The sequence below is a fragment of the Microcebus murinus genome, chromosome 6, assembly GCF_040939455.1.
Source record: "Microcebus murinus isolate Inina chromosome 6, M.murinus_Inina_mat1.0, whole genome shotgun sequence".
NCBI lineage: Eukaryota > Metazoa > Chordata > Mammalia > Primates > Cheirogaleidae > Microcebus > Microcebus murinus.
Window position 1 is genome coordinate 95,616,564 of NC_134109.1, and position 12,303 is coordinate 95,628,866.

The 12,303-nt window shown below is 46.5% G+C and overlaps 1 protein-coding gene across 1 annotated transcript in view; it reads right to left on the bottom strand.

Moving 5' to 3' along the window:
• MYO1E (myosin IE) overlaps positions 1 to 12,303 on the bottom strand; it is a 205,251-nt gene that overhangs the window by 13,799 nt on the left and 179,149 nt on the right. Inside the window, exons 24-26 of the mRNA XM_076004428.1 lie at positions 11,140 to 11,297; positions 5,535 to 5,627; positions 2,035 to 2,236 (exon numbers count right to left, since the gene is read on the bottom strand). Coding sequence (XP_075860543.1) covers positions 2,035 to 2,236; positions 5,535 to 5,627; positions 11,140 to 11,297 — 453 coding nt within the window. The remainder of the gene's footprint in view (positions 1 to 2,034; positions 2,237 to 5,534; positions 5,628 to 11,139; positions 11,298 to 12,303) is intronic.

Sequence of the window (12,303 nt, forward strand, 5' to 3'; positions counted from 1 at the left end):
GAGGCGGGCAGATTGCTCAAGGTCAGGAGTTCAAAACCAGCCTGAGCGAGACCCCGTCTCTACCATAAAAATAGAAAGAAATTAATTGGCCAACTAATATATATAATATAAAAAAATCAGCCGGGCATGGTGGCTCGTGCCTGTAGTCCCAGCTACTCGGGAGGCTGAGGCAGGAGGATCGCTTAAGCCCAGGAGTCTGAGGTTGCTGTGAGCTAGGCTGACGCCATGGCACTCATTCTAGCCTAGGCAAGAAAGCGAGACTCTGTCTCAAAAAAAAAAAAAAAAAAAGTTACTAGTTCGGCCGGGCGTGGTGGCTCACGCCTGTAATCCTAGCACTCTGGGAGGCCAAGGCGGGAGGATCGCTCAAAATCAGGAGTTCGAAACCAGCCTGAGCAAGAGGGAGACCCCTTCTACTATAAATAGAAAGAAATTAATTGGCCAACTAAAAATATATACAAAAAAAATTAGCCGGCATGGTGGCGCATGCCTGTAGTCCCAGCTACTCGGGAGGCTGAGGCAGTAGGATTGCTTGAGCCCAGGTGTTTGAGGTTGCTGTGAGCCAGTCTGACGCCACGGGCAACCGAGTGAGACTCTGTCTCAAAGAAAAAAAAAAAGTCACTAGTTCAACCACCGTGAGATAATGGGTGTGTCTCATCATCGCCATCATCATCTCCATCAACTGAGCAGCTCTCACATGCCGTGCACCACGCTAGGTGTTTCCTGTGCATTATTTCTAGTCCTCCCAACAGCGCTGCAAGCTTGCTGGTATTGCGTCGGCGTGCAGACAAGGAAACGAGCGCAGAGAGGGTGAGCTGTGGGGCCGATGTTGTGCAGGGAACAGCAGCTGAAATAGGATTCTCTGCCGGGTTTCACCCTCCCTCATCTGACACTTGACACCATTGCTCTACCACATTCCAGCCTGGGGATTCCCGCCCACCTGCGCCTGAGTACTTCCGGGGACAACTCATCTTTGTGTTGCTAGAATGTTCTTTTACTGATGCCACAATCCACCCCCTGGCCGAGTGCATTCACTGGTCTTGCAGTTGGCCCTACTTCTATCCATGTGACTCCCCCTTTCACACTGATAGCTCTTCGAGTATCCACAGAGTTCCAGCAATCTTTACTTCCTCAGGCTAAAAAGCCTGGGTTCTTTTCGCCACTGTTCATTTTCTATTCTAGAAAGGCAGTGAGGCTCTCATTGCAAAGCTACAAAGATCCATGTTCTTAAACAAACATCCACATCTCATAGAATGCTGGGATGTTATTTTTTATTTTTTTGAGACAGAGTCTCACTCTGTTGCCCTGAGTAGAGTGTTGTGGCGTCAGCCTAGCTCACAGCAACCTCAAACTCCTGGCCTCAAGCGATCCTTCTGCCTCAGCCTCCTGAGTGGCTGGGACTACAGGCTTGCGCCGCCATGCCCGGCTAATTTTATATATATATATATATATATATATATATATATATATATATATATATATTAGGTGGCCAATTAATTTCTATTTTCAGTAGAGACAGGGTCTCGCTCTTGCTCAGGCTGGTCTTGAACTCCTGACCTTGAGCGATCCTCCCACCTCAGCCTCCCACAGTGCTAGGATTAAAGGCGTGAGCCACTGAGCCCGGCCTCAGGATGTTATTCTTAATGATGCTAAAGATTGAGCTGTTGTGTTTTTGCAACTGCAGGAGCAGATGGACATAAGTCAAACCCCCATTCTTCCTCAACTGTGTGGGGAGCTCCTCAAAGAGCAAAAATGGTCACAGAGTAACTGAACCCCGGGGATGAAGGGGAGCCCTCTTCTGATGTTTCCAAGATGAGCTCTCCCCCGAGAATGAAACGAGCTGTGTGCTATCAACTGGGCTGCGTGTTTAGAAATGCAAGCCAAGGCCCCACAGCCCTGGGTCCTGGATTACAGGGTTTGGCTGGCAAACTGAACTTTAGAACCGTGCACCGACAGCCCAAAGACATCCCTGAACGCTTAGTGTTATTGATGTCGATGGAGCTGGTCAGTTGCACCCAGAGGATGTGGGAATCTTACCCGGCAGCTCCCTGGTCCGGGACCTTGAGGAAATCCAGGCTCTCCGGGGTCTGTGACACTCGGTCTGAGCCAGTGGACTGCTGTCGCGGCAAGGGTGGGCGGGCCATGGAGGTGTGCAGGCCTCTCTGATTGGATCTCTGGTTTCCAGGAGCGTGAGGATGTGGCACAAATTGGTTTTTGATGACTCCATTCTGATGGTACCCTAGAGAGAAGAATGGAGAAGAAAACCAAGCTTAAATTTCCTGATCCTTTTCCAAAAGACTCTCCAGATTTCTTCCATTAGCCAAGGGCAGGTTACTTAACTTATCTGAACCTCAGTTTCCCCATATGAAAAAATGAAGGGCATTGTTGCTAATATACTGTGATGATTAGTGCTAACATACTGTTTTCCCTCCAGCTTCAGTGAGGTGTAATTGACAAATAAAACTGTGTATATTTAATGTGTACAATGCCATAGAGTCAATACATGGTAAACTGCCCAAGAAGTGCAGGGAACATAGCAGATGCTCAGCACACGCTTGCTGAACTTGACAGTAGACTCCCCAGATGTTCAGGGTTCCAAAGCCACCCCGTCAAGGAAAGGTAAGCTTGCAGCTAGTCGGCAGGCACATTTTTGTTTTTTTTTTCTTTGAGACAGAGTCTCGTTTTGTTGCCCAGGTTAGAGTGAGTGCCATGGCGTCAGCCTAGCTCACAGCAACCTCAAACTCCTGGGCTCGAGCAATCCTCCTGCCTCAGCCTCCGGAGTAGCTGGGACTACAGGCACGAGCCACCATGCCCGGCTGATTTTTATATTATATATATTAGTTGGCCAATTAATTTCTTTCTATTTTATAGTAGAGACGGGGTCTCGTTCTTGCTCAGGCTGGTTTCGAACTCCTGACCTCAAGTAATCCACCTGCCTTGGCCTCCCAGAGTGCTAGGATTATAGGTGTGAGTTGTTGCGCCCGGCCGGCAGGCACATTTTTGGCTCTAAGAAAAATGACAAGGGCTGGCAGGCAGCTGTTTAAACAACTGGACACCCATTTTCAAGCGGTCAGTCTGGACGCCTTGGCAGGAGCTCGTTGCGTGAGGTGGGGGGGGCGCCACCCAGCAAGGGCAACGCAACCCCCGGCCGAACCCGCCCAGGTGCAGCAAGCTCTCTCGGCCAAACAGCGATGTCAAGCCAAGGCCACAGTAGCAGCAGGTGAGTAATGGACTATGGTGATGGGCTCCAAACCACGGGTCTCGGCCAAAAGGGGCATTATCATTCCATGCTACGCGTGAAAAGGCCTTTGTCTCTTCTTCCACTGACAGATGTGGGCAGAGTGGGCAAGAAGATCAAGACTCTCCAAGGCCCGCTCTGGTGAGCTGCACCAATGAACCTGTTACAACCAGACTAAGAGGACTCTCTGGTACCACTGGGACGACCCTTAAGGTTTATAAGACGGACTAGAGGTTCAGTTCCGGCTCTGCTTCTTATAGCTGCCCAGAACTTGAGCAAGATACTTGGCTGGCTCGTCACCTTGCGCAGTTCCCCTTGGTCAGTGGGCTGCTCATGGGCTCCCCACAGTGTCTGGGACGGGGCAGGGCAGTGAGACCCCACTTGCAGCCCAGGAAAGGAGAGGGCATCTAAGAGTGGGACACGCCCTGGGGCAGTGACACTAGAACTGGGGTCCCCAGATGGGCCGTGCCACCTGCTACTGGAGACCCAGCAGCCCAGGGTAAGTTCAGATTTGATTGTGAGCATTTAGAAGTGTTCACAGCAGTTGGACAGACATATTTCATGTCTGTTGAATCTAACACCAAGAAATTTTGGCTTATATTTTGTATGTTTTACACATTCCATTCTTCTACTAAGGCATTTTAATTATATTTTGCAAAAGTAGGGCTTATAATGGACTGGGAATTAAAAACAAAACAAAACAAAAAACTCTAAAAACAAAAAACCCTGATCTTTCACCACAGATAGTTTGAGAAGTGCTGATCTAATGGATCCAGGTCCAAGGCTCATTTTATCGATGGGGAAACTGTTACTTAGAGAGCTTGGGAGCCATGTTCAAGGGCGGAAACTTTGTGGCCTGATTTGGTCTGAGGCTACTTTGGCCAACCTAGCTGGGGCCAATGGGCTTTTCAGGTGGTCCTGGCCACAGTCCTGCAAGAGGCATCCAGCACATAAGCAGTAATACAATACTACATCGCTTTTCTTAGGTTCCTCTGTGCTTGGATTTTCTTCAAGGATAAACGAAGAGGGGAGGAGATATAGGTAAGCCAAGGCAGGATGGGGACCCCAAAAGAGGTTTCTCACTGCTGGGCACCCCTGTTCACATTTCAGCATACAACTGTGAGACTCCAGAGAAGGAGACTAAAGAAATGCATTTTATTCCTTATCTTGGACATCAGTACAAACAGGAGTCTCTTGTCTGGGATGATTTGAGCCGAGTGACTTGACTCAAACATTCCGGGAGCAGTTTCTATGAACTGAATTTTGGGAGGGACGGAAGAACGTTTTGTGAATTTTGAAAGTGCCCTTCAAACACCGAACACACTCGAAGTGGCAAAAGTCTTAAATTCAGGTGTAGAGTGTATTGATCTGCAAGTTATATTGTTATTATTAAAAATGAGAAATATGAAACACAAGGGTGACCCTTGTGACAATTTTGTGATCCCCTTGGATTTTACTTTATTTTTAACAGCATGTCCCCTTGGGTCCTTCCTAAGAATGGATTTTTTTTTAATTCATGCATTAGCTGTCAAGTAGTTATAAAATATTGCATAGTAGCCCCCTGCCCACGCTGCCCATGGTTTCAGTTACCTGTGGTCAACTGCGGTCCAAAAGTATTAAATGGAAAATTCCAGAAGTAAACAATTCCTAAGTTTTAAATTGTGTGCTGTCCGGCTCTGTCCCACCCAGGGCATGAATCACCCCTTTGTCCAGCTTATTCCCCTGCGGACATTCCCCGCCCGTTAGTCACTCAGTAGCCGGCTCGGTTATCAGATCCACTGTCATGGTGTCACGGTGCTTGTGCTCAAGGCACCCTTATTTTACTTCATCACGGCCCCAACGTGCAAGAGGAGAGATGCTGGCGATTCAGATATGCCACAGAGAAGCCATCAAGTGCATCCTTTAAGTGGCAAGGTGACAGTTCTCAACTTAATAAGGAAAGAACAAACCTGCATGCTGAGGTTGCTAAGATCTACAGCAAGAACAGAGCTTCTCTCTATAAAACCGTGAAGCAGGAAAAAGAAATTTCTAGTAGCTTTGCTGTCGCACCTCAAACTGCAAAGGTATATATAGTACAAAGGGTGCTCTCTGCAGTTTTAGGCATCCACTGGGGGTCTTGGAAGGTGTCCCCCAAGGATAAAGGGGGATACCTTGGGGGACAGATGTACATCTGGCACTGAAATGGCCCATGTCTGACTGATCTGTGTGCATTTATTAGCTGATGGGTTTCTTCCCAAACATATTTTATAAGCTAGGATCTAGATTTAGTGGTCCAGACTGTGGTGCATGCTTGGCTTACCTGGGGGCAGAGGGGCGGCTCTCATTGGGTAGTTGGCATTTTGAGTCCCACTGGAATAACCTCTGTGTTGGGTGGTGTTCCTTCTGGTAGGGCCTTGAAATAAGGAAGCAAAGCAAAGTTAAAATAAGTGCTATTTTATGGCATCAGGTTTTATGGCTCCTGATGGTTCTTTGCATATGGAAAACTTTTGAGAAGTTTGGAGTCCAGGTCCCAGGAGGATTGCAGGAGACTGGCTGCAGTGCGAAAGGGACAGTCCTGTCACGGTAGCTATTGGTGGGAGGGTGGGATTGGGGCATATGTTTATAGAGGTGCAGTTTTTTTTTTTTTTTTGAGACAGAGTCTCACTTTGTTGCCCAGGCTAGAGTGAGTGCCATGGCGTCAGCCTGGCTCACAGCAACCTCAATCTCCGGGGCTCAGAGTTCCTACTGCCTCAGCCTCCCGAGTAGCTGGGACTACAGGCATGCGCCACCATGCCCGGCTAATTTTTTGTATATATATTTTTAGTTGGTCAATTAATTTATTTCTATTTTTGGTAGAGACGGGGTCTCGCTCAGGCTGGTTTCGAACTCCTGACCTTGAGCAATCCGCCTGCCTCGGCCTCCCAAAGTGCTAGGATTACAGGCGTGAGCCACCACGCCCGGCCAGAGGTGCAGTTTTGATACGTTAAAAACAGTGGCTTTTCAAAAATGTATTGATAATCTTACAAAGCATTTCTATTTTTGCAGACTTTCAAAAAGAGACAGATGGAACATTTTAATGTTTCCACTCATGTTCTAAACACTGCAAAGGAGCTGAGCAGGTGATGGCTGCGTATCATCTGCTTCGGGATGAAGCACATTCCAGCAATGACTGCACGTCCGCCTAGGGCAAGAGTCTGTGGTCTACAGTCTTCCAGTTAAACACAGAGGGCAGAAGCGAACTTGTCCCTGTGATACAGACATGAAAGAGTTTGAAACAAGCGAGGGCCAAATGGAACATCACTGTGGGCCAGAGTTAGGTCTGGGTGGCAAGGCCATGGGGGGCAAGGGCAGATGAGATCTTTGCAGAGACACATGTCTTGGGTAGGAAAACAATAAATACGGTCTGGGACAGGAAGGAGGGTAGGATTAATTAGTTGCAAGAAGGGTGTAGAGGGAACTTCTTGTAAAGAGGAGAGAAGACGAGTGGAGAAGGGTAGGAAGTGACAAGGCATGTGTAGACACAGCAAAGGAGCTGGGGCTCCATATCCCAGGGAAGGTGCTGGGCAAACTCACCGTGTGGGCCCAGGGACAGTGGGAAGTGGCTTGGTATGCACCCCGCCCCTCTCCCAAGCAAGACCTAATGAAACACCCTACTGGGCAACGTTCCACTGTGGGGGCCTACTGCAGTTGCCCGCACACATCCTGCTGGTTTCTCTGCAGCCCGTCTTTGCCCGGCTCTGTGCCCTGGTCCTTTTCCTGGGTTCCCTACTTCCCTTAACCCTGCCCACATTCTTTTAATTAAACACTTCTGTACGAGCGTCGACTATAGTTGATAGCCACAGATGAACGCGCATGGCCGAGTATCGACTTTAGCCAACAGCCGTGATATGAAGGCGCACAGCCGAGAGTCAACATTAGCGTTAATAACAAAACTTCCATGACAGTACTCCGAATCGAGGCAATACAACCCTTGTACTGCATCAGAAAATCTCATGCGTTTTAGAGAAAGACATTTTCCAGCACCTTAAAATAGTGATAAAACAAAAAGGAAAAATCCATTAAGAAGATGTATTATATGCTCAAAAAATAATAAAAGGCATAGTACTAGATACTATTATAAACAATGTAATGTTGGCCTATGTGTAGCCACATGCCTCAAAATTTATCATACTAAAGAATAAAATTGTGGCTCACGCCTGTAATCCTAGCTCTCTGGGAGGCCGAGACGGGCGGATTGCTCGAGGTCAGGAGTTCGAAACCTGAGCAAGAGCGAGACCCCGTCTCTACTATATATAGAAAGAAATTAATTGGCCAACTAAAAATATATACAAAAAATTAGCCGGGCATGGTGGCGCATGCCTGTAGTCCCAGCTACTTGGGAGGCTGAGGCAGGAGGATCGCTTGAGACTGGGAGTTTGAGGTTGCTGTGAGCTAGGCTGAAGCCACGGCACTCACTCTAGCCTGGGCAACAAAGTGAGACTCTGTCTCAAAAAAAAAAAAAAAAAAAAAAAAAAAGAATAAAATTTACTGTAATATTTAAAAACTTGCCTTATTTCATTATGATATGAATGAAATCAAACTATGATTTTGAATTGACTTTTCTAATTTTTCATTTATCAAAATAAAATTGTGAACATTTAAAAATAATGTAATAGGCAGGGCGCGGTGGCTCCCACCTGTAATCCTAGCACTCTGGGAGGCCGAGGCGGGCGGATTGCTCAAGGTCAGGAGTTTGAAACCAGCCTGAGCAAGAGCGAGACCCCGTCTCTACTATAAATAGAAAGTAATTAATTGGCCAACTAATATATATAGAAAAATTAGCTGGGCATGGTATAATCCCAGCTACTCGGGAGGCTGAGGCAGCAGGATTGCTTGAGCCCAGGAGTTTGAGGTTGCTGTGAGCTAGGCTGACGCCAAGGCACTCACTCTAGCCTGGGCAACAAAGTGAGACTCTGTCTCAAAAATAATAATAATAGTAACGTAATAAAAACATATATGTACATGTTACCTATTCTGATTTACATCACAAGTAAAGCTGCCTGTAAACTAAAACAAGCTTTCAGTGCTTTAAAGCTTTCCTCATCACACAAGAGCAAAACGGATTGGTTGTCAATGCACAGCACAAACTATCGTGTGGACTGAGTGCCGGCTGTGGACAAGTTTTGCGGCCGGTGAGCACCGTACCAAAGTGGTTAAATATCCCTTCAAAATTCCCACTGATGCCGGGTGTGGTGGCTCACGCCTATAATCCTAGTACTTTGGGAGGCCAAGGGGTGATGATTGTTTGAGGCTGGGAGTCTGAGGCCAGAACAACATAATGAGATCCCCATCTCTACAAAAATAAAAAAATAAGCCATGCTTGGTGACATGTGCCTGTAATCCCAGGTACTTGGGAGGCTGAGGCAGGAGGATCGCTTCAGCCAAGGATTTGGAGGCTGCAGTAAGCTATGATGACACCACTGCACTCCAGCCTGGGTGACAGAGCAAGACCCTGTCTAAAAAAAATAAAAAATCCCACTGAAATGTACTGTCTGTTTTCTGCAACTAAGTAGCAACTGATGTACACACATATACCAACACTTTCTGAGTATGTAAAGGTAAAGGTATGGTAGCATTTATCTGTATTATAGTAGGTCATTAAATATGAAATGTCCAATTTCAAATCAAAAGTGTAGTTTGTTATATCTCAAACAAGAAGCAGTGCAATTAAGCAAAGTATGCGCCTAAACTATCAACACAGTTTTGCCGTCTTAACGGCAGCTTTTTATACCAGCAGTGAAGGTGCCTTGAGAGCTAGTGGTGATGAAATTGCAAAAGATGTTTTCCACAGCTTGTTGAGAATTGAATATTTTTCCTTGAAAGAAGCGGTCCAGAGCCTGAAAATCGTGGTAGTCAGTGGGTGCAAGGTCTGGTGAATACGGCGGATGACAGAGAGTTTCCAGGTCCAGCCTCTGGAGTTTAAGCAGCATTGTTTGTGCAACATGTGGTCTAGCGTTGTCTTGCAAGAGGATTGTCCTGTCTTTGTTGATCCATCTTGGCTGCTTAATTGCAAGCATCTTCGTCATTTCATCCAGTTGGTTGAAGTAGACATTTGCTGTAATCGATTAACCAGGTTTCATGAAGCTGGAGAGGATAATACCAGTGCTGGACCACCAGATACTACTAGCTTTTTTTGATGAATATTTGCTTTGGCATTTCATCTTTATCCAACCTTTGTGCCGAATACTTTCGATTGTCAAAAAGAATCCACTTTTCATCACATGTAACAATAAGGTGTAGAAATGGTTCACCTTTATGTCGTGACAGCAAAGAAAGGCAAACTTTGAGACAATTGCTCTTCTGAAGCTCATTTAATTCATATTGAACCCATCTCTACCCAGCTTCTTCACCTTGCTGATTTGTTTCAAAAGGTCCAATATTGTTGGAATAGTAACATCAAACCTTGCTACTAATTCACACATAGGTTGAGATGGATTCATTTCCACTATAGGTTTCAGCTCATCATTATCCACTTTGGTCTCAGGTCACCCTCATGGCTCATCCTCAAGACTAAAATTACCAGAACGGAACTTCTTAAACCATCGATATACTGTGTGTTCATCAGATATATCCTTCCCAAACACTTCGCTGATATTTCAACTTGTCTGCACAGCATTGATGGAAATCATATTCGAAAATAACAGGAATTTTTAACTTGTCCGTGGTTTCACAAAAATCACTCTAGAAAAACTTTGAAAGATAATCACAAGACAAACCATGCATCTGAAAGACTAAGGATGTACCTCACAATAAAAATAAAACAGTAAGTATCAAGGTGAAATGTCAGAGATAACAATTGTCGAATTTAGTACTTAAGGAACTTGGACATTTCATACTTAATAATCCAATTACCATGTGAGAGTACATGTCAATGTGTACCTTTGTAGATGGATTTGATGAAGGCCTGTTTTATATATGGCTTACTCTTCATTGATCATACACAGGTTAAATATTAGAAGATATCTACATTATATAAATATATAGCATATATGGTTATTCTATGCTGTATACTATAAATATAAGTTTATAAACATCATAAATAGAAAAAAGAACCAAACGCTAGTGCTGGGGTCAGACTGGAGTTCTAGTTATTAATACTCTGTGTGTGCATGTGTCTTCTAATGAGGCTCTCTAAAAAGGAAGGCAGAGATCTTAGATTTGATTCACAGTGGCACTGTGAAACCAGGCAGAGAGTTGGTAAATGTGGTCAATTTCTTTAAAATTGGCACAGAGCAAAATGTCCATATTGTGGACAAGATCTGACTGGAAAGGGCTGGGGAATTTGAAGCTAACTAATCTTGATTTGTTTTAAACCCAATATCATAGTGCCAAGTGTACTGCACATAAGTACTCAACCATTCAGAAAGTTGTTTTTTTTTTGAAACAGAGTCTCACTCTGTTGCTCAGGCTATAGAGTGCCGTGGCGTCAGCCTAGCTCACAGCAACCTCAAACTCCTGAGCTCAAGCAATCCTTCTGCCTCAGTCTCCCCAGTAGCTGGGATTACAGGCATGCGCCACCACGCCCGGCTAATTTTTTCTATATATTTTTAGTTGGCCAATTAATTTCTTTCTATTTTTAATAGAGACGGCGTCTCGCTCTTGCTCAGGCTGATCTCGAACTCCTGACCTTGAGTGATCCGCCCGCCTCGGCCTCCCAGAGTGCTAGGATTACAGATGTGAGCCACCGTGCCCGGCCCATTCAGAAAGTTTTAACCTGCCCATTTTCCCTGGTGTAGCTTTAGTTGAATGTTTTACTCCCAAGCCCAGGAAGCAGTCGATGTTCTGACTCTCGGCCCCCAGATCTGGGCACATGTTCTCAGCGTTCGGGCAGAAGGGTGGCGTGGCGTGGCGTGGCGGCTCCGCCAGTGGCCCCGGTGAACACTTACGGGAGTTCTTGGGCAGCCCGGGTCCGATGCTGACCTGCAGCACTTTGTTACTCGGCTTGAGGACAGCCAGGTCCCCGAAGCCTTGGTGGAACTGCACTTGCCGGGAACCCCCTGCGCTCCAGGGACCCCAGTTCTCCTTTTTCAACTTCAGTTCGAGCCTGCAAAAAAGCACATGGGTTGGAATTAACCAGTGGAATGAACCGGTGAGAAAGTGGCGCTCACAGACCCAACCATGCAGTTCTGCCGCCGGCAAACTCGCTGTAAAATTCGGCAAGACGCATAACCTAAACCGGACGTAGGGTCTGGGGGTGGGCATAGAGCCCAGGGTGTGGCACTCCGCTGGGGGACACCATGAGAAACCAAGGAGTGAGGGGGGCACCCCACTAATGTGCTGACGTCACTCTGTCAGGTGGCCTCAGGGGCAACTGCTGGGGGGGGGTGTCGGTGGACAGAAGGAAGGGAACAGTCCAGGTGACACCTGCTGTGCTGTGTCACTGAGCTGCCAGCTGTTTTCCCTGTCCCGTGTCTGTGGGGGACTCAGAGATGCCAGACACAAGACAGCTGAGGACCCTTGGTGCAGAATATGGCAGTTAATTAATTAAGTTCTATTCTTCCACCATCGTGCTTCACCCAGGGACAGAAAAAGACAAACACTAGCAACCAAAATCCAAACGGGAGGCAGGTTTACCCACAGTCCCCAGCCAGTTTTCATTTTTCCAGATCGCCTTTGCGCCTACATCATGCAATGCATATTCTGTTCTTTTCTTTTTGAGACAGAGTCTCGCTTTGGTGCCCGGGCTAGAGTGCCGTGGCGTCAGCCTGGCTCACAGCAACCTCAAACTCCTGGGCTCAAGCGATCCTCCTGCCTCAGCCTCCCAAGTAGCTGGGACTACAGGCATGCACCACCATGCCCGGCTAATTTTTTCTATATATTTTTAGTTCTCCAGCTAATTTCTTTCTATTTTTAGTAGAGACGGGGTCTCACTCTTGTTCAGGCTGGTTTCGAACTCCTGACCTTGAGCGATCCTCCCGCCTCGGCCTCCCAGAGTGCTAGGATTACAGGCGTGAGCCCCCGCACCCAGCCCCCATATTCTGTTCTTTAAACTTCTATTTTGTCAGTTGTAAGAAAGAAAAATCGTAATTTTTAAAACTTTTTAAATTTTA